Source organism: Heteronotia binoei, chromosome 4 (genome assembly GCF_032191835.1).
Source record: "Heteronotia binoei isolate CCM8104 ecotype False Entrance Well chromosome 4, APGP_CSIRO_Hbin_v1, whole genome shotgun sequence".
NCBI classification, from domain to species: domain Eukaryota; kingdom Metazoa; phylum Chordata; class Lepidosauria; order Squamata; family Gekkonidae; genus Heteronotia; species Heteronotia binoei.
In genome coordinates, this window is record NC_083226.1 from 50787241 (window position 1) to 50810605 (window position 23365).

The 23365-nt window shown below is 44.0% G+C and overlaps 1 protein-coding gene and 1 pseudogene across 1 annotated transcript in view; both read right to left on the bottom strand.

Moving 5' to 3' along the window:
• Positions 1 to 23365, bottom strand: part of CNTLN (centlein) — a 380111-nt gene that overhangs the window by 273927 nt on the left and 82819 nt on the right. The window contains exon 6 of the mRNA XM_060236541.1: positions 5532 to 5665. Coding sequence (XP_060092524.1) covers positions 5532 to 5665 — 134 coding nt within the window. The remainder of the gene's footprint in view (positions 1 to 5531; positions 5666 to 23365) is intronic.
• LOC132570625 (U2 spliceosomal RNA) lies at positions 20629 to 20838 on the bottom strand (annotated as a pseudogene).

Below are 23365 nucleotides of genomic sequence, written 5' to 3' on the forward strand. Positions count from 1 at the left end.
CGGTGCAGTACACAGGCCAAATGGAAGGGCTTTGAACTGGAAATGGTTGGAGCCTACCACAAACCTGAGGAAATGCCTGTAAGCTGGATGGATACTGACATGAAAGTAGGCATCCTTCAGATCCAGGGTTGCCATCCAGTCCCCTTGGTTGATGACGGGAAGAATCGTCTGCAATGTAGGCATCCTGAATTTCTGGTACACGATAAACTTGTTCAGATTTCGAAGGTCCTTAATTGGTCTCAATCCCCCATCCCACTTGGGGACCAGGAAATAACGAGAATAGAATCCCCCCATTCTGGCTGTTACTGGAACCGGTTCTATGGATTGTTTCTGCAAGAGGTTGCGAACTTCCTCTAACAGAGGGGGGGAAGGAGGTGTGGTGATCACCACTGACTGAGTCGGAACCTGAACAAAATCTATCATGTACCCTTCTGCTATGATGGAAAGAGCCTACCTGTCTGTGGAGATGGACTCCCAAGCCGGAAGATACTGATGGAGGCGGGTATGTGATGGAGGAGCAGCAATGTGTGCTACAGAAAAGTCAAAGGCCCTGCTTCTGTGGGTGAGCACCCTTAGATTTGCCAGTGGTTGTAGATGCTGAAGCAAACCTGTTTCTGTTATCTCTCCTATAGGGAGACCTACTCTCCGCCTGCGAAGAGCAAGGTCTCCAGGGCTGGTCAGGGAGAACTTCTGGTAGGGCTTCTTGGGCCAAGATTTATGCCATTGATTAGGCTTAGGGGACACCAGGACACCAAGGTTCCTTGATTAGGCTAGAGGACACCGGGACACCAAGGTTCCTTGAGGTCTTTATGCTTTTGTCCATCTCTTGAAGGACACTGTCAATGGTGGAACTAAAAAGACCTTCACCCTCGAAAGGAAGGTCTTCAGCGTGAGCCCTGATGTCAGGTTGAAGAGCTGTAGACCGTAGCCAAGAGTGACGACGCAGGGAGATGGCGGAGGTGAGGGTCTTAGCAGATACATCCACCATATGCTTTGCTGCAGCCAGTTGTTGCTTGACCACAGCAAAGCCCTCTTTTTGCAGCTTCTTGAATGAAGATCGCTTTTCCTCACTCAAGGAAGACAGCGGTGTGAGCTGCTCCCAGATGGAGTATTGGTAGCGAGCCATGCACAAGGCGTAATTTGAGATCTTCACTCCCAATGCTCCAGCAGAATAAAACCGTCTGCCCACATTGTCTATTTTCTTGCCCACCTTGTCAGGTGGAGAAGAATGTGTCTTGTGAGCCTTTGAGGATGAGGAGTCCCCCACCGAGTTGGCTTTGGGGTGGGAGAACAAAAACTCAGCACTAGCCTCCTGAACACGATACGTATGGTCTAGTCTTTGTGTAGAGATTGGGGTAGACGCCGGCTTCGCCCAGGGCTCCTTCACCGCCTGAAAGATAATTTTGGTCACTGAAAGGGCCACAGCCGTCGATGTGCCTCTCTGCATTATATCGAAGACAGTGTCATCGACGACTGGCTGCGGTTGAACCACTGTGAGGGAGAGAGAGTGTGCCATCCGCTTCACCAGGTCCCCATAAGACTTCAGATCTTCCAATGGAGATATGGGAAGGTCCTCAGCAATATGCGACACTGGAGAAGGTTCCACTGCCCTGTCCAGATCATTGGTACCAACCTCAAAGTCCGATGACGAGGAATCTCTTCTCACCAAATCCTCAGAAAGTAGCGGGGTTGAAACACGTTCGGGTGACCGGAGTGATAGCAACTGGCTAGCCTGCACTTCCTCCAACCGTTCTCTGCGTCTCTCAGTAGGAATCAACGCCAATGCACGATGCGTGGAGTGATGTGAAACCCTCGAGAAGTGCAAGGCTTCCGACCGCTGATCCCATTCTGGAAAGTCACGTGGAGGGTACCACTGATATGACAGTGGATACGGATACCCATAGGAACAAGGCCACTGACGTTGATCCCACAATGGAGGTGGCGGGAAACGTCGAACCACAGGGGTCGGCTCAAGCTCTCTTCGTCCCCTAGTCGGTTGAAGTGGTGCCAAGGGTTTGTTCGGCGCCAAAGCCTCAACGTTCAATACCGAACCACTGTCGCTCCGATGATGTGACCCCAATCTAGAAGAATGGGTGTGCTGGGTCAGGTCTATCTCCTGCTCAGATCCCGACAGATGGATTGGCTGCGAGCCTCTGCTTCTTGACACCAAAGGACTCCGTGGACGTGGAGACGCCAGGATCTTCCGGGGTGGAGCAGCTTGAGTCGACATCAACTCCAACTAAGCATCACAAGAAGGAGTGCGGTAAAGTCTGTCCTTCTTCCGCTTCTCCTTCGATTTAGACTTCTTCGGGAGGGACGATCGGGTCCCTGAATCGTCCCGACGTTTCTTGGCCGGAGTCACCACTAACCCTTCAGAAGGTCATTCTGTGGGTCGGCCTCACTCGGTCTGCATGCTAGTCTGCACTGGCGACGATGGATCGACCGATGCAACCGTCGGGGCCTGGGTAGCTTCTCCCATCGATACCGATGGGCCCGTTGCCATTTTCGGCGGAAGAAGAGCCGATTCTAAAAGTGCCGCCAATAGCCTTGCCACCCGGTTTTTGCAGGTTTGCTTCGAGAAACTCGAGCAATGCGAGCATGAATCTCACCCAGACACAATAAGCAGAGGGAGTGACTGTCAGGGGGTGAAATCTTGCTACCACAGCTGAGGCAACATTTGAAAAACGCCCAACGCCTTTCCATAGGCACCGGAACCCTCACAGAACAGTTTCTGAAGGAATGGGGGGGAGGGGGAATAAAGCCCTGAAGGGCAAAGTCCAACACAAAATCTTTTTTTTTTAAACAACAACAACTAACTATAACACTTAACTACTAACTAGGAAAAACAACAAACAGGCAATAACAGGGAAAAATCCAACAGATTACCAGGCACCGACCGGAGCAGTCAAAAGGAGATCCTATCAATGCGGCGGTCAAAAAGGAACTGGCGGGATCCTCGCGCTGGCTTCGGTGAGCATGCGTACTGGGACGCCTGCACATGCCCACAGGTACCGAGCACGAAAAATCCCGGGCTTTTTTTTTGTTATAATGCCCGGGGGGGGGGGATAACAGTCACGAATGAGGCCTCTGAGAAACCACAATGACCCTACTATGAGCTTCTCTGGCTACATAGTCAAGATGTTGCTCTGTGGAGCTGTAAGCAGTGACAAGGACTTCCAGAAAAGTCTGAGTTGGAAAACTTTCTGATGTCCTAAGGAGTGTTATCTGAATTAACATGATTCTTTTGACATACTCAGTAAATAAAATTTTAGAACTCATCATGTTAATTTCAGTTTCACTGTCTTTTTTTGTAGCATGACTTGCATTTCTTATCAGACTGCTGGTTACAATACCTCTTCACCATGTAAGAGGCAGTACTGATTTTATTCCCTCCCACCCTCCATTTACAAATCAATAAAATATGCATCTTCTCTTTCACACATTTCCTAGGGATAATCACACAAAAACATTAATTTCAATGCAATGCAAAGCTTGCCTATTATTGCACTGGCAATGCCATTATTTCATTGTTATTGATTTTTATGAAACAACCAGTTTTTATAAATTGAAAAATTTCTACAGAAATATTAAGCACTGAAGAAGAAGATATTGGATTTATATCCCGCCCTCCACTCCGAAGAGTCTCAGAGCGGCTCACAATCTCCTTTACCTTTCTCCCCCACAACAGACACCCTGTGAGGTGGTTGGGACTGGAGAGGGCTCTCACAGCAGCTGCCCTGTCAAGGACAACCTCTGCCAGAGCTATGGTTGACCCAAGGCCATTCCAGCAGCTGCAAGTGGAGGAGTGGGGAATCAAACTCGGTTCTCCCAGATAAGAGTCCGCACACTTAACCACTACACCAAACTGACTCTCCTGGAAAATTTTCCATTTCAGAAAATTACCACTTCACAATTCTTACTGTAGAACTGAGCCATCTGAAATTGGTTTGCAGTGAACTTCTAAAAAAAAATAAGGTTAACTTTGAGAGTACATTTCTATATCACATTTGTGGGACTCAAGTCTCTTTGCCTGATTGGCAATGAAATATCCTTTCACTATGAACTAAGGGAAATTTCATAGCATTGTTTCTTTGGAACATACTGTTATAAGCTCTATTTTTTCTTGTCTAAATGGTTCATTTCCCTTTCCATTGAAAAACAAAACAAAACCTGATTCTCCTCACAGCATACAGACACATCGTGAGGTACTGGCGCTATCTATGAAAATGCCTCAGTTCCACAACTAGACCTGAACTCTTCTCCTCAGGAGCTTATATCCTCTCGGTTCCACTGGCTGGCTTCCACCTTGCGAATGGGTTATACATCTCACTGATGTAAAGCTGGAATGGCAGTCTATCTGCTATGCAACAAGGGATCACATTACAAAGAATCCTTCCACTGTTTGGAACTGTGAAAGTATATCTAAAGTGATTTCTGCACTAATTGGAAGAACTGTGGGCACCTTTTTCTGTATACTTGTGCCATGTGTGTCAGAAAGCATGTGGCTGAAGTTAAACAGTTCATTCATCATAACATCTGTATTGCTGATGGATGTAGATCAGTTCTTTCCACATTAACGCAGCGGTGTTCTCAGCAGCAATATTGTGATTGAAGAGTGTACAGGTATTGCTAGGAAAAGCATGTGTACAGGCAGGGCTCGTATTGTACAAAAATAGGTGGTGGAGCTCATCCAGGGATTGTTATGCAGCTGCAATACTATTCAATGAACAAGGAGGTGGAACTCTCAGGAGGAAGTGGAACTCTCAGAAAGGTTCAGGAGCTCTGCTCCTGTGAGCTCCCACTGAATCTGAGGCCTGTGTACAGGTATGCACAGGTATACAGGAACTGCTAGAGAAATCATGACTATGTTGCCTTTTTCCTATTGCTCTTACTTGTGCTTTTGATGTTACCGCTAGAAAAACATAGGGTAACAAATGGTTACCCCAGGGTAAGTTCCATTATAATGGCAGTCATCTTAGCAGGACCATAGGATTGCCCTATATCAAAAGCTTACATGGTTCAAGTGGTTCAGGCTAGCTTTTTCCTTCACATTTCATACATGCAATATTAATCCTCATGATCCAACTTTAAATGTGAAAAACCTCAGATAAAAGCTGAAATCACAACATTATAAACCTTCAGCAGCAGGCTCCTGCTGACCTGTCAGACTTGACTCTAATTAAAAAGTGAAAGTTAGGCTTCAAACTTTTGTCAGTTTCAGGCATTTAGCCTCTCAAATTAATTGCTTATGTTAGTAATCATATTGATGTTTTGTGACTTTCAGTGGAGACTAAGAACTCTCTGACCCAATGCTAATTAAAGATGTGCATTTTTTAAATAATGTCTGTAATAGAAGCCAAAAGGCACCAAGATAGTCTGCATAAACAGGAGACATTCTAAACTTTCTCCATAGTGTGCAAAGCAGACTAGCATTACAATGAATTTTTCCAGAAATCCCAACAATGGACATTTACCATATTCACTTGAATGAGCATATTCATAAATGCTTTAGAAAACTGTGGCATACATACCTGGCTCTGGCTACATCTAAATCCTTTTGTGTTAATTCAGTCTGTTTAATTCCCAGTTGTGCTGCCAAATCATTGCATCTACTGTGAAAGATTTCCATTTGCACTCTTGCATCTGTCAAATCAGCTTCCAAATTCTACAAAACATATAATTTGTGTTTATAGGAGAGAGTAACTGAAAAATAAAATGACTCACTAAACTGCATTATGTCAAATGTCTAAAAGTGATACAAGTTTATAATTAACCACACAATAAATTACCTACATATCATAAGGCAAATAAAACATTCTAATGTAAGATTAAATAAACTCCAAACATCATATAATGGAACAACTATAACTGTAGTATAATTACACTTATAAACCTAATAATACACAATTAAATAACATAATATGTGCAATGATGGACCGATGGTGTTCAAGATTGCTTTGTGTTTTTCTCTGCAATGCTAATACTTTCGCATATATTTTCATACACTTATTATTATATTATATATGAAGCAGTATATAAAGGATGCCTAGCAATTCTCAAGAAAATTGTCAATACACTCTTGCACAGGCCTGGATCCAAGGTTAAGGTAAAGGTCCTGTGCAAGCACCAGTCGTTTCTGACTCTGTGGTGACATCACAGCACGACGTTTTCACGGCAGACTTTTTACAGGGTGGTTTGCCACTACCTTCCCCAGTCATCTACACTCCCCCCCCCCCCCCCGCCAGCAAGCTGGTTACTTATTTTACCGACCTCAGAAAGATGGAAGGCTGAGTCAACCTGGAGCCAGCTATCTTCCAGCTTCCCAGCTTCCACCAGGTCGTAAGCAGAGAGGTGGTAAGCAGAGAGTTCGGACTGCAGTACTGCAGCTTTACCACTCTGTGCCATGGAGTTCCTTGGATCCAAGGTTACTATGAGTCAAATGAGTGTAATTACAGTGAAAAGGAGAAGGGACAGAGATAATTATTGCAAAGGAAATAGGATAATTGAAGGGCAAGAAATAATGCTGCCAATGTCAATAAGAAGGGCAAAACAAAAACGAAACTAGAAAGATTAACTTCTAGAGAGGCTAGAACAAAGTTAAAATCCAAAAGAACCTTTAAGACCAAAAGTTTTATTGAGAATGTAAGCTTTCATTTGCTAAAAGCACACTTCATCAGACAGTAGTATGGGACAGAATTAGCAGTCCTACACAGAGAATGGGCAGTAAATTATATTGCAATGTAATGCAATGTTTTTAGCACATTAAAATAATAACAAGTTGGGGTCTGGTAATTGTTAGTTTGTATTGACTGAGTGGAAAAAACAGAAAAGGCAATAAATCAGAATTCAAGACTGGTGTCTATTCTTAATTGTGAAGAGTAATAAATTAGAGTGTTGTAATGTTCCATTGGTCTTCTCTAAAGCATGGGTTAAAATAACATTTTTCTGTTGAATGAAGCTAGAATCTATGTTCAAATACTAATACAAAATACATTAGAATACAGTGGATATATCTTTGAAGTATGGGTTGAACTAACATCATCCTTTTCTAAGAGTAGTTCTGTCAGAGAGATTTCTACTATTATATTGCATAATATCAGACATTATTCTGACACACTATTCTAAAAGAGAAATACATTAGAATACAGTGGACGTATAGCTCTACTTGGTGAGAATGGGTTTAGCACATGTAATGAGATAAAAAAATATCCCTCCCCAGTCCTGGGGAGGTGTTTTGTTCAAAGTTTAATAATAACTTGTTATTCAGCAATTTCCCTTTCCATTCTGTTCTTGAAGTTCCTTTGCAATAAAACATACTTTGAGATCACCCATTGAATGTCCTGGAAGACTGAAGTATTCTGCTACAGGTTTCTCAGTTTTGTAATTCCTAATGTCAGATTTGTTTCAATTTATCCTTTGACATAGGGTTTGTCCTGTTTGTCCTATGTAGAGAACTGAAGTGTATTGTTGGCATTTAATGGCATATGTAATGTTGGAAGATGAGCAAATGAATGAGCCTGAGATGGTGTAGCTAATGCTGTTAGGTCCAGTGATTGTGTTGTCTGGGTAAGAAAGAGGATCAATCAAATCACAAAACAACCAGTCTTCTAAGCACTATAAGCAAGTTATATAGTAAACATTTGCTTAAAAATTCTTGGGTTGGTTAGAGCAGTAAGATATTTTAGTGGAACAGCAAGTAGGCTTTAGAACTAGTAGGTCTACGTTAGATCACAGTTTGACATTACAAGGAAAAGAAAGGTCCCCTATGCAAGCACCAGTCGTTTCTGACTCTGGGGTGACGTTGCTTTCACAATGTTTTCATGGCGGACTTTTTTACGGGGTGGTTTGCCATTGCTTTCCCCAGTCATCTACACTTTCCCCCCAGCGAGCTGGGTACTCATTTTACCAACCTTGGAAGGATGGAAGGCTGAGTCAACCTCGAGCTGGCTCATCATATCAAAAAATATGAAGTTGGAGGACAAACATTACTCTATGCCAGGGGTGTCGAACATGCAGCCCTATCACGGCTCCTATCAGGCCCATGAGCAACTCACTGTTGTCTGCTTCCTTCTCCCTCTCTTGCTTCCTTCTGCAACTTGCTTTGCCAGGCTTGCTCAACTGCACAGAAGCTATAGAGCAAAGCTCTTATCTTCAGGAGGAAGTGGAGGAAGGAGAGCTAGCTTTGCCAGGCTCTCTCAATTGCATAGCAGAACTACTAAGCCAAGCCTCTCTTCCTTGTTGGGTGAGGCTCATCAAGCCAGTGAGGTAGATTAGGCTGATGTGTGTTTGTCTGCGTCCTTTGTAAAGTTTATATCTCTCCTACCTGGCATTACATTTTATGACACACATGGCTTGGCTCAACAAGGTCAAGATCCAGCCCTCAAAACATGATTTCAACGCTCCTGCTCTATACCGTATTTGTACATCTAAAAGCAGCTTTTGACACAGTTTCTAGATCCAGGCTGAGGAGACCAATGGAACATTACAGCAGCCTCTAATTTATTACTCTTCACTATTTAGACATCAATCTCCATTTCTGATGTTTATTGCCTTTGCTGTTTTTTTCTGCCCAGTCAATCCAAACCAACGATTACCGGACTCCAGTGTGTCCTTCTTTTAATCTGCTAAAAACATTTCCGCTATTTTGCATACTAATTCATTGCCGGTTCTCTATATATGTAGGACTGCTAATTCCATCCCCTACTATTGTCTGATGAAGTGCGCTTTAGCACACAAAAGTGCACCCTTTGAATAATATACTTTTTTCCAGCTGCGCCCTATATTGGAAGAGCCCTCTATTGGAAGAGTGACAACACAAAACAATCTCTGAGAATTTTACCCAAGTTGGATGGGGAAACAGTGGCAGGCATTAAATGCATGTCTCAGTGAAACCAAGAGAAACAAAAGCAAAAATAACTAATTTAATAACAAATAATAATTTAATTTAAAGTAATGAAACAAAATCAAGTTTTTAATCAAAAACCCTAAAAATTAAAACATGTATATTCCTAGCATGTGTTTATGTATTCATGCATGCATGAATTTAAAAAAAATAGTCATTAATATAATAGTCATTCTCTTATCTGCTCGCCCAACAACTTGTAAATTGGACCCATGCCCCTCCTGGCTTATTAAATCCTGCCAGAGGGACCTTAGATATCCTGTACGGGATATCATAAATAGATCCCTGACGGAAGGGCATTTTCCAACACCGCTCAAAGAGGCAGTGGTCCGTCCCCTCCTAAAAAAAACATCTTTAGACCCGGCCCAATTGGCACATTATCGGCCTGTCTCAAATTTGCCCTTTCTGGGCAAACTTATTGAGAGGGCAGTGGTGATAGTTACAGACCTTCCTGGAGGACGCTTCCGTCCTTGACCCATTTCAGTCCGGCTTTCGCCCGGGTCATGGGACGGAGACGGTGTTGGTTGCCCTGGTAGATGACCTTCACGGCATCTGGATCGGGGTGGCTCGGTGGTGCTGATGCTGTTGGACCTATTGGCTGCGTTCGATACGGTCGACCATCGGCTACTGACGTGCCGCCTTGCCGACGCAGGGATTCAGGGGTTGGCTTTACAGTGGCTTTTCTCTTTCCTTGATGGTCGGGGACAAAGGGTCGCGATTGGGGGGGAGCTATCCCGGAGGTGCACACTCGATTGTGGTGTGCCCCAAGGGGCGGTTCTCTCCCCGATGTTATTTAACATCTATATGCGACCCCTTGCCCAGATTGCCCGAAGGTATGGGCTGGGGTGTCACCAGTATGCTGATGACACCCAGCTCTATCTGCTGATGGACGGCCAACTGGTCTGCGCCCCGGAAAATCTGGATCGGGCACTACAGGCCGTGGCTGAGTGGCTCAGACTGAGCGGACTGAGACTAAATCCTGCGAAGACAGAGGTCCTTTGCTTGGGTCGTCGGGGACCGGGGGGGGGGGGGAATCCCCCTACCAGTTTTTGACGGTGCGCCGCTGACGGCGGCGAACAGGGTCAAGAGCCTGGGGGTACTATTGGAGCCTTCTCTAAAGATGGAGGCTCAGATAGCAGCCACTGGCAAGTCCGCGTTTTTTCATCTTAGGCGGGCAAAGCAGTTGGCCCCCTTCCTGGAGCGCGACGACCTAGCAACAGTGATCCATGCTACGGTCACCTCGAGGTTGGACTACTGCAATGCCCTCTACATGGGGATGCCCCTGTCCCGAACTCGGAAACTGCAGCTGGTGCAGAATGCCGCGGCCCGGCTGTTATTGGGTCTCCCAAAGTGGGGACACATTCGGCCGGGTCTTCGGACCCTGCACTGGCTTCCAGTGATGTACCGAGTTCGGTACAAGGTGCTGGCCATTACCTTTAAAGCCCTATATGGCATGGGACCTGCCTACCTGAAGGACCGTCTCTCCCCACATGTTCCCCAGAGAGTGCTGAGATCGGGAACCCAAAATCTTCTCGCTATCTCTGGGCTAAAAGAAGCCCGCTTAAAAACCACTAGAGACAGGGCCTTCTCTGTTATGGCCCCTACATGGTGGAATCAGCTGCCGGAGGAGGTGAGGGCCCTGCGGGACCTTGTTCAGTTCCGCTGGGCCTGTAAGACGACCCTCTTCCGGCTAGCTTACACCTAGCTGAGACGAGAAACTCAATGTAGCTTGCCAAACTCCTGTTCATAGTTTTGGAATGTTTAATGGTTTTAAGGTTTTAACTGTTCTAAATGTTTTAATTGTTTATATATTCAAATATTTGTTTAATTTTATGTCTGACTAATTGTTGGGAGCCGCCCTGAGCCACTTGTGGGAAGGGCGGGATACAAATCATAAATAAATAAATAAATAAATAAATAAAGATCTCTGGTGGGAATTCTTCATCTCAGGTCCACCTCCAGCAGGTGGTTAAGGATTGTGGTCATGATTTCTAAACCCACAGATCATCAAGGAGAAATACTCTTTCTTCCTATTATAAAGAATACTACTACTAGTTTGTGAATAGGATCAATAAGAATCAATAACCTCCTCCTTAGAGTTTACTTTCATAGAATCATAGAGTTGGAAGGGACCTCTAGGGTCATCGTCCAACCCCCTGCACAATGCAGAAAACTCACAAACACTTCCTCCCTAAATTCACAGGGTCTTCATTGATGTCAGATGGCCATCTGTTTAAAAACCTCCAAGGAAGGAGAGCCCACCACCTCCCGAGGAAGCTTTAATGAGCCACTCATGTAGACATATAGACAAATGAAAATAACTTTGTTTTCACAGATGGCCAAACAAAGGGGTCAAACATTTTGTCTTTTAAAAAAACCCTCCTGTACCGTAAATAGTTCAGACAATATATGTGTTTTGCTGGAAAACATTTAAGCCTGCTCAAATCCAAGAAGTTTTCTGGCTGAGACCTCAAGATTATTAAGCATTATCTGAACCTAGAGATAACAATCTGTAGTCAATTTATAAGCATCAGCAGGCCAAAAAACACAACACAAGGAATGAGATCTGAGAAAATCACAGGATTCTAATGCAAAAGGGCCTCATTGCTTTATCAGAGTAGTCTTCCCACGTAACACGACATAATTCCAAATTATCATGGATATATGGCCAAACTGAGGGAAGGAGAAGGAATCTTGTTGCCAAAGATTTTGCACCATTATCTAACTATGTAAATTAGGAAAGGATGTGCATTACTACATTTTTAACTAACAGATTTAACAACGAAACAATACAATCAAATATTATAAAAAGGAAAGATTTCAGGAGGAATTAAAATAAAAGGCCAACACAGCATATAAAAATTCAAAAATAGCTCCAACATAACCAATATAACCACACCCAGCGCAGGACTCATTCTAGCTATATTCCTGGCAAGGTCTCTAATATATAGGAAAAACCAACAGCTACTTTTGTCAATACATTCAGAATGAGGGCAAGAAAGCCTCCTCTCAAAATGCATCCTGGAAAGACAGACGTGATGCTAGTTGGGAAAACTGATCTTCTGGAACAGAGTCACTTGCTGATTCTGTTTGTTTCACTGTAAAGATTATTTTAGTAGATCATGAAAAGATACTTTTGGTTCCAACCATATTGATGGAAAATCTGACTGGAGCTACTGCTAGCCATGTCAGCGTTCACATACTTAATTTGCTAATTATCTCACATTCTAGATCCTACTAACCCAGCCACATGATCCATGATTCTTCAGACTAGAGATTACTGTAACAGGCTCTATGTAGGGCTGTCCCTGAAGACAAGAGCTTTAACTAGTGTACAATATAGCAGTTCACCTTCTTACAGGATGAAGTTAGTTTGGTTGTATTATAACAATCTTCAAGCAACTGCACTGTTTACTTAGTTCCTTCCAACATCTATCTGGCATCTTGTTCATCTCTGCCAAATTTTTAGGAGTTATATACCAGGTATACATCATTTTAAAACAGTTCTCATAAGAGTGTCTGGTAGACGGACGTCTACTGTTCAAGAAGACATGCTCAATACGGCTCCAGATGGACGTCACTACAGATGCCATGCTGTAAGCTTCAAGTGTGGGACGGTGTGGTGGAGAAGGAGGCCTCCGTGAGCTACCAGAAGGTCCGGTTCTAGAGGAAACTGATGGATGCGCTGGGCGGATAACTGGAGTAGAACTGGAAACCACGGTTGCTGCGGCCACCACGGGGTGTTCAAGATACCGGTAGGTTTCTGTAGTCTTACTTTGGAGGAGGCGGTGAAAGGAATATAGGGTGTAGCATATCCCAAGGAGCTCTAGATAGTTTATATGGCAGTTCTGAAGCTATGGTTCCCAGGGACTCCCCACATAAGAGGCCACTCAGGTGAGTGTAGCAGCGCCCGCCTCACGGCCTCACTGGATCTCTTTATTTCAGTCTCTTCGGGGTATTTTACTTTGTTTATTTGATGGAAATATAATTCACTTCATAGGGGACCACAGCAGCTTTGTTTGTTTTCCCAAAAATATAGGCTCTCGAGAACTTTAACTTAAACCACAGATTTATTATAACACAAAGTCTTAAACTGGGGATATGGGAGATATTTACACAGGCTAACACGTTGCTCAGTTGTTTCAGGCTTCACATTAACTTTTTCTTCCTTTGAGTTTCTCAGTTACACAGTTCACAGTTTCCCTATAACTTGCTCTCTCCACCTCTAGCAAAGGTCTGGTCTCTTGGGAATGATGTGCCAAGCCTCACCCCTCGACTGGAGTCCCTCTCTCAGCCCTTCTGGTGTCTCAGACCCACATCCACTCCCTCAACCACCTCTCTAGATCTTCAGAGTTGTCTATAGGTGTCTGTGACCGTTCAGGTCTTGACTGACTCACACACACACAGCCCTCTTGGCTGGTTTTGTCGAGCTTGCAGCCTCTGGAAGTCTTTCCCGTCACTGTCTCAAGCTCCTTCACAGGATCAGCTGTCCCCTCAGCCTCTGTCCGGCACGAACTGACCCTCTCAGTCTCTGTCAGGCTCCAACACTGACCAACTGACTGAATCACTGCCTCAGCAGCTTCTCTGTCTCTCCCAGACTTTTTTTCTTCCTGAGAGTTCTGAGTACTTTGCCCCCACCCTCAGGTCACCTGACGCAGGCCCTATGCGTCTTCAGTTTCTGGTTAACCCCTAGCTTTCCTTTACAGTGAGCTCCCCAGCCCCACAGTGAAGCATCTTTTGTCACTACCTTGGCCAGAGCTGGTAGTTGGAAAGGAGCGCCCTGCAGTAGGTTGTGATCTTGTTCCCACCAAGTGAGTTAGTCCAGGACTTGGGTTGAGAGCATCAGACACTGAGACTGTGGATGTCAAGCTGGCTGAAAAGTCTTCACAAACCATAAATACAGAGGTCTCATGCGGAGACAAGACATGGAGGAGTATAGCCATGGTAGCTGCCATCAGTCCCAAGAGCCGTTGTATCTAGAGTGCTGACGCATCGCCTTAGCTATAAGGTTGATCAGTGCACAAGCCCTCTCCTGAGCAAGAAATACTCTGCATAGGTGAGAGTCCAAGACGGCCCCGATGAACTGTACCCACACTGAAGGAATGAGATGGGATTTTTGTGTATTGACCTGGAGCCCCAGGTCTCAGAGGAGTCCTATATGGTGTCTAGGTGCAGCTGAAGGGTGTCCGCCGATGGGGCCACTACCAGTCAGTCGTCTATGTAGGGAAATATAAGGATTCCCTGAAGACAGAGGTGTGCCGCAATGACTACCATCATTTGGTAAAGACCCGGGAGGTGGTTGAAATTCCGAAGGGGAGTGCCGTGTACTGGATCGAGTTCAGATCGGTGTGGAAGCCGGTTTGGGCCATGCAACTTTTGCTGCTTAAAGGAGCACTGTGGTCATGGGCAAGGCCACCGATGTGAAAGCATCTCGTTGGACGATGTCGAAGACCATGTCAGTAATGATCGGTTTTGACTGAGTGATTAGTAACAAGAGACAATGCGCCATCCATTTGACAAAATCGCCATAAGCCCTAAGGTCTGCAGACGGGGAGATCGACAATTCCTCTGCAATGTGTTGAGGCGGGGATGGCTCTGTGTCAGAATCTGGGCGATCCGGTTAGTTCAAATCAGAATCGGGTTCATAGTGGGACGAGGCAGTATCGGGCTCCGACGGCCGTTGAGGTAACTCAGGAGTCCTCAGTCTCAAGGTGGAGGTGGGTGCTTGGGATCCGGGGCAGCCGGGCGCTCAGCTGGGCACTTTGGTGCAAGGGGATCCGGTGGGAGTCTTGGTGGCATGAGTGACACGATGCTATAGAGCATGAGTCCCAGTCCGGTGGGGGATGGGATAGCCATGGGAAAGCTGATGGCACTGGGTATGCCCCATAGAAGTACTGCCATTACCTTAGATCCCAGGATGGAGATGGTAGAAGTGGAGGTTAATCCTCCGGAGCCTTTGGCGCAGGGGCCTCCATCAGTGTATGTGGTCTAGATGGAAGCAATGGAGAAGCGGCTCCATGATCCTATGGGTCTAGTCGGAGTGGAGGATTCGGTTCAGAATTGGAGTGAGATATCTACTATGTGAGATCGATCTCGAAGTCCAAGGTCTCCTCCTGGGGTAGTTTTTGCGAAAATGCCTGGCGAATAGGCGAGGCTAGTAGCTTTAGCGGAGGTACCCTGTCCAGTTCTACCAGACTGATAGAGGTAGAAGGGTGGCCTGGGTGCTCTTGAGGGCTCTTGGAGTCTTTTTTGTGTTTCTTGTCCTTGTCCCTCTTATGCTCTTTTCCCTCCCTGCATTTCTTTGCACGAGTGGAGATTTCCGATTCTGATGCCAGAGTTGAGCGTTTCCGCACCGACCAGTTGGCGTCAGAAAGAGTTGGGGTGGAAGAGGTCGATGTGGATGGTATCGATGTCAACGCAGGCCCAGAAGCAGTTTGAGATTGCATATTGGGTTTGGTAAGTGCTGCTTCCATAAGCGCTGCACACAGTCACGTGGCGCGATTTTTTCACATTTGCTTGGAGAATTTAGCACAACAGGTGTAAGTCTCTGGGTGATGTCCCTCTCCCAGGCAAAGCAGACAGAGGTCGTGGCCATCAGGAGGGGGGAGTTTACTGCTGCACCTCTTAAAGCGTTTGAAACACCCCCAAAGTTTTTCCATACACTCGAAGGTAGGAGAAGAAGGGCTTCCCCCTGTTGGGGAGGGAAGAGAGAAAAAACTAACCCATTTGTTTTACAGGCTATGTTGTTGAGAAAAGCAATGAAGAGAATGAAGGTTAAGTACCGATGAGAAACAGGAGGAAGATCCTATCTGCGTAGCGGTCAGAAGGGAACTTGCGGGATTCTCGTGCCCGTCCCATTGGGCATGTGTGGTGGAGGGCTGTGCATGCTCAGTGGGAGGAGCGCACAAAAGAGAGATCGGCCCATTGGTACTTACCGTGAAGGTTCCTTCTCCTCTGAGGTCAGAAGGCCATCTCTGTGGGTTATTCCCATCCATCCTTTAAGGAGGCAGGAAATACTTTTTTAAACTTCCTGTTAGCACATTCAGAATGACCCTCTCTTCAGTTCTGGGACTCCAAAAACAGTAACCGTAATTCAAATAACACTCTAGTTCTTTTAAAGAAACATTCTCAACAAGAATATAACAGTACCCAGTGTTGTGCTGTCTGCCTTCTTAACAATGAGACAAAGGGTAGAAAAGGGGAAAAGAGAACAGCACTGAAAAATGGGAAGGATGATGATGACAGGAGGGACGAGATGACCTCCTAACCTCAGAGGAGAAGGACCCTTTCATGGTAAATACCAATGGGCCATTCTCCCTCTGAGGTGGAGGCCATCTCTGTGGGACCCCCCAAAGCAGTGTCCCTTAAATGGGTGGGTCATCATCATAGGTTGCCCTGTGGAGTGCTGTAGGGCTCTACTTCCAAGCTTAGGATCAGCTGAAACCAAGGATTCAGCTTCTAATGAAAAACAAAGGTGGAAATGTTAGAACATATAGCCCCTTTATGAGCAGCTGCTGCCAATGCTGTATTAAAAAAGGTTGCACTGATGAAGGAACTATACAGGGAACGTGCTGTATTTCTGGTAGGTGCTTCCAAGTCAGAAGCCTTGTAGGCCGCAATATTACTATCCTTGAGAAATTAAGGTAATGAAACCTTCTAACTTCTACCTCCAGACCTGGCGTGAGATATTGCTGAAGAAACTCCATTTTCCTGATGAACACCATCCTTGAGATGTAGATACTGAATGCCTGGTGGATGTCCAAGGTATGTTGCACAAATACCTTGCGATGCTTGGCTGTGAGCAAACTATAGCAAGACAGATCTCTTGTGATCTGTGAACCTTCAAAGAAATCTTACGCAAAAATGTTCAATCAGTCCCAAGTACTAACCTATCTTTGCGGAAGACTCTGTGAGTTGATTGTACAATAAATAAAAGGAGGCACTGCATACACTTCCAGTTCGGACCAACCTTTCTGAAAGCTCAAAGAGAGACCTTGTGAAAACAAATGATACCGTGTGTAACCTCCAAGTAGGAAAGCACTGTATTGGAGGAGAGACCAGGAGTGAAGAACTCTGCAGGAAACACAGGACGCAAGGATGTTTAATCAGTTTGCACCCTCCGAAGACAGGAAGCACAGTAGCAAGAGCCGCAATCTGTCTATGGGGAGTGGATGGCTTTAGGCCTAACATTAGACCATCCTGAGGAAAGACTAACAAAGAAAACACTGGAGACTGCAACAGTTCAATCTGTTTTTGTCTGCACCATATCACAAAGGCCTTTTAGGTAGTGTGACTATAAATGGTAGACTGGCACCTGGAAAAAAAGACAGGTTCCATTACCCTGGAAGAGTAACCAAGCTGAGCATTTGCACTTAATCTCCAAGTAGTCAAACAGACCCGGTCTGGCTGGGGTTGCTGGATCTGGCCCTGACGAATCATGGCCAGCGTCACTGGAAAAGACAGAGGATGGTCAAGCTCTGTGATCACTGAGAATCAAAGACAATAACAAGGGGTCACCCATATCACCACAGCCTCCTGGTCCCCAGTCCTGCAAATGGTCTTGGAGATAAGAGGAATCAAGGGAAAGGTGAAGAGGAGTCCAGGAGCCAGGGAGACGTGAGAGCATCCATCACCCTTCGTGCAGTAATGCCTTGCAAAGAAACAAGGCAGCTGATGGTTCATGGTTGACACAAGGCAGTCTGAAAGGGGATGTCAGAGGGCTTGACAAATGAGGTTGAAGATCTTAGAATGGTGAAATCATGCCCTTTTGCAGATGGTTTCTTGTTCAACTACTCCACCTGTGTGCTGTCCACTCTGCCTATATGCTCTGCTCTGCTGGAGATGAGGTTCCTCTCTTCCCAGATCAGGATCTTCAAAGCCACTCTATGGAGCTGAGACAACCTAGTGCCCATTTGCTAGTTCCAATATGACCTGACAGAAATATTTTCCATCTGGACCAAGACATGCTGGTGATCTGGATCCAACCTGAAATAATTCAGAGCCAGCTGGATGGCCCTGGATTTTAGAAGCTGATGGGGAGACTGTGCTCACCAAGAGTCCTCTGATCCTGTACTGGAACCTCATTCAGGATCACTCCCCAACCTTGAGGACTCGTAGTGTGAAAAGATCCCTGTAGACAGAGGCATATAATATCTAGCTAAGCTTAACAATATTGAAAGCAAAGACTAACATGTTAGTTTAACAATATCATCATTAAAATAAGCATATGAAACCAATATCTTTATCCTTAACAAGCTAAAAATAAAACATAGTAGTTTATCTATCTCAGTATAGACAGTTTCTCCAAACAAACATAGTAAGAGCAGAACAGCCAGATTACAAAATAATTGTGCTGTCTTCCTTCTTAACAATTGATCCAAATTAACTATTTATTTATATAACATTTTTTTGTAAAACTTTCCCAAAGATCACACTTGACCTTTTAAAATTGCATATCAGTTCTTATTAAAAATTCCATATCTAATTACCCACAAAAGGAACAACAGTAAAAAAATCCTTCTTCCTAAAAGATTTCCACATCTTAATATTTTGCTGCTTAACTCAACCATGTTAAAAATACAGACTAGTTTATTAGTTTAACAATATCGTCATTAAAATGAGCATAAGAAACAAATATCCTTAAGAACAAATCTGCCAAATTACAAAATAATTATGTTGTTTGTCTTCTTAAGTTAATCTAAGTTAACTATTTTTTACATAAAATTATTTTCAAAACTTTTCAGTTCTTTAGCTTTTATATCCATATTACTCTAGGAGAAACAACTTAATATACCCCAAAAATCTCACTTAGCCTTTTAAAATCGCATGTCAGTTCTTATTTAGAGTTCCATATCTGACTATCCATGGAGAGAAAGACAATTCAAACACCTTTCTTCCTGAAAAATTTCCACATCTTGATTTTTTGGTTGAGATGCACCTTCTCTCTCCTTAATGCAGTCATCCCTCTCGGTAAAAGTTGGAAGAATTCCACAACATTTGTTCCTCTTGACAAAACTTCAATCAGTCTCAATTTCCGGTCTTTCTTTTTAACTGCGCCATAAGGTTCCATTTTTGTTTTCTTTTGTTCATTTTGTTCATTTCCCAGCGGATCACTCTCCCTTTCCAATTTCACAGATGTCACCAGGATCTCTTTAACACTCTTCTAATGTAGATTTGAGATTTCGCTAGCTTTCAGCACAAAAGCTCGCATTTTTTTCTTAATCAACTCTGTTAATAAACCAAGATACTGCTTCAGAGAATTTATGCTACTTAATATTTATGCTACTTAATATGTCTCCTTTATAAAACATTTCGCTTGGCAATGCCATTTCTCTGTCAACAAACTCAGTCTATTAATCCAAGTTGAAAAGTAGCTCAGAGACCCAGTTAGTCTGCCTTTCCAAATCTCCTCCAGCTGTGATTTTGAATGTTACCATTTCAATTACAATCAGATGACAAACTCTCTAGAATATATCTCGTTTTTGTTCAGACCATATTGCAGCCAGATAATAGCCTCTTTAACATATATCCAATTATAGTCCAGGTTGATTTAGGTATCTGTATTCAGTCTAATTCAGATTATTTCCAATGCTTAAAGATGATCTTTAACTTTTCGAAGCCTCGTTCACAGGGAAAGTGGAGATGGAATCGACCTCTTTCCCTTCCTTTGAACTGACCCACTTGTTGTTTTGTAAAATGACCCATTAGCCAGTGGTATTGAAAGCACACTTACTTGCCTAGTAGAATTGACATGCTTGAGGTAGGGAAGCAATACATCAGAAGCTTATTGAAAGAAAAGAAAGCTAGCGGTCGAGCGTTCAGCTCTTCCTGCTGCATCAGCTATCATGGCAGAGGAGCTTTGTGGCATACAAGAACAGAACAGCCGCCGCTGTGCTCCTGGCTTCCTGTAAAAGTCCCATGCTAAAAGAAAACCCTTTCAGGGTCTCCTTGGGGGTGCTAAATCTGTGGCACCCCTCCACCCGCTTGATTCAGAGGGGCCACAGGAGAGATGATCCGCGGACCCCCACTGAGCTCAAGGCGACATAACCCGGAAGTCATTTTGTTTTCTTTGATGGACCATTGGTAGGGATGAATAAAACGTTGCTGTGCTTCGGAATGAAGCCTGGCCTGTACCCACGCAAGAGAACCACTGACCCCTGATTAGAAGCAGTACAAAATGAACAGTCGACCTGGATTGCCTGGATCACAGCAACCCAAAACTCTGTGCCCTTTTCTGCGAAAGGAATGGGAACTCCAGGATGTGATGATGATGGCTTCCGGATGTTCGATCCGTTGAACCATTTGAAAGGAAGTCTGTGGCTAGCTGATGATGAAATCATGTTCCTGCATGCAGAGGAGTTCTAAATGTATTTTGAGAGGATGCTGGATCTGATGAGAAGGACATAAATTCCCTGATGCCTGAGATGCCCTTAGTCCATCTGCCCATCTTGGTAAAAGCCCTGGGACCAGTGGAAAGTTCCAAGGGAAGTCCATTATTGGAAACATTGGCTATTCAATGCAAACCTGAAAAATCTTGTTTAAGTAAGCACCTGTCAGGTCTATTGAAATCAAAAATTACAGAGTTGAAGAACCTCTGTCATGGAACTCAGAGGTTCCCTGTACAAATGCAGAGCTTGACAATCTTGTTGAGAAAGCTGAAATCCAAGATGGCCCTTTGAGTGCCACTTCTCTTGGAAACTGAATAAGATGGAGTACCCTCCCCAATAATGTTCTGGATTTGTCGCGGAGGTACTTCAATAACAGGTCGATGCATGGAGTAAATGGGGCATGCCCCTTTTCCATCTTCCAATTCCATAAATGTATTTAATATATATTTTTGTGCATATACACCTTTACCTTAATAAAGGACATATCAGATATTAGACTGATAAGAACAGTTACTACACTTGATCTTAGCCAAAGGGATGAGGAGCAATGAGTCACTGGGTGTAGACTTTAGACACCAGAGACTGAATGAGTCATTCCAATAAAAGTTCGTGGATTCTAAGCTGTAACTGTGGGTGATTGCATACAAGATCCACAGGTCTGCTAGAGAAAACCTTCAGACTGGAAAGGAGGAAAACCCGACTCCCATTGAAAGGGACATGCAGTCACACTGATAGGCTAGGACTCACACTGCCCTAGCAGACCTACTAAAACTCTGCTTGCAGAATTTCAAAACAAAAGTCCCTCTTTGAAGGAGAGACTGGAGGACATCCGAGAAGTGCTGAGTACAAAGGAGTGATTTCCCCATCTATTGGACAACAGATGTACTGGGGCATGGTCTGTTTCTCATCATGTTTCTCATCATGTTTCTTCAACAGAGTCCTACCAGTCACCAAAGAGATGATCACCCTGGAATGGGTAGGCAGAGACAATGGATTTTGGAAGCATCTCTGCGGCCAAGCACTTAACCTACTATCCACAGTGGTGGAAATGAAAATTAGACCATCTAACAAGGCATCAGCAAGAAGACAGCCTTCAACCCCCAGCTAGTGCCTTCAATAAGGCGGTGGTTGTTATCTGACAACAACTGGATGGCCTTGCAGTCCCAGACAATTGCTGCTCCAGAAGCAATGTAGCCTGTAGTATGAATTCTGACCATCAGGGTAAGGGATTTTCGTAAGGACTGCTGCAGTCTCCTTATCCAAATTGTCATGAATGGACCCTTGACCATCCTCAGAAAGCAGGCCAGTAACTGCAATGTTGCCATGGATTGTCAGCTGGGGAGACCTATAATAACTCATAAATATAATTAGAGCATAAAGCATATTTACAAATGGGGGAAACTGCCCATTTGTCCCATTCACAAACAGTGCGATGGATCACTGGATCAAATAATCATTGAGAGGCATTTAACATGAAAAAGCAAAAACATGTTTATTTTTACAGGGAAAGGGTACTGGGAGGTGAAAATAACAAATACTATAGAACTACATCCTCACACTAGAAGATCATGTGCTTAATGGAGACTACTTCCTCCTTCTTCTTGACCTCTCTGCCTGAACAAAGGAAGTCACCTGACTGACCAAACAGACAAAACAGGTTTTCCCGCTTCTAGACCTTGATTGACAGCAGTCAGTATTTTCTTCCCAGGTCATGCAGACAATAGGGAATCAAGTAGTGTTAACCCTATAATGACTGGAACTTTAGAACATTGCAAAGGACATACAAAACAGATACATATTTCCAACACCCTTTCTCAATGCCTAATGTGCAAGTCATTATACATTCAAAAGCCATTACTCATTATTCACGGTAACATTCACATCAACTAGATTCATCATTTCACATACGTTCAAATCTAGCACAAGGTGATGGCTTAGTAAGTATAGCTTCTGTAAAACAATATTCTATCTTAATCAGCCCCTTCTGGTGTAGATCTTTCACTAGCTCACATTTAATACCAATAGATCTACTTCTGGCTGATCTACTTTCCCCTTTACATATAGCAATACACACTGGGTTATCTTCAAACATTACAATAGGTACAGGTTCTTTTATCTTGAAGTCTTTCAGCAGATGAAAAATCCATTCAAGTTCACGGTAGGCAATGGCTGCTGGCACACACTCAGCTTCTGCTGTAGATTGTGCCATTATAGTCTGTTTTCTGCTAGTCCATTTCCATAGAAGAACAAGTATCCACTGGTTGATCTAAAATTGCACGATTCTTATGCATAGTTGGCATCCATGTATCCAACTAGTCTGGGATTCTCAGAAGGTTCAATGATCAGTCTTAAGTCCATAGTCCCTTTTAAGTATATGGCAAGTTTCTTTACTGCATTCCAATCATGGTTATTAGGCGAACTTACTTTTCTGCTCAATATTCTAACAGCAACTGTTATATCAGCTCTGGTAGTTTTACTCAGGTACAGGAGTTTTCCTATAACTTCTCTGTACTCTCCAATGTCTCTGAGTGGTTGACCACCCTGAGCTCTCAGGTATGCAGACTGAAGAGGCATCTTAGATTCTTTACAGTCTCTCATGCCAAGAGATTCTATAAAGTCTATAATCTTTTGTCTTTGGCACAGCTGAAAGGTTCCATCCTCCAGTCTCCCAATCTGTATTCCTATATAGCGTTTAATATCTCCAAGTCTTTTGACTTCAACCTCTTTGTTCAGCTTTTCAACAATGTCTTTAATGTCCTCTTTGATCTTGCAGCTGACAACCAAATCGTCAACGTAAACCAGAATGTATTGATATTCTCCATCTTTAAGTCTAGTGTACATGCAGGGTTCAGCTTTCCCTTGCTCAAATCCTTGTTGTTGTAGTAGTCCAGTTATTTTGTCATACCAACTTTTTGCGGCCTGTTTCAAACCATACAGTCCTTTGTTGAGTTTGAAAACACAGTTCTCCTTGCCAGGGACTTGAAAACCTTCAGGTATTTCCATATAGATTTCCTCTGATAGCTCACCATTAAGGAACGCTGCCTTAATGTCTATGTGCTCTACAAGCATATTTCTA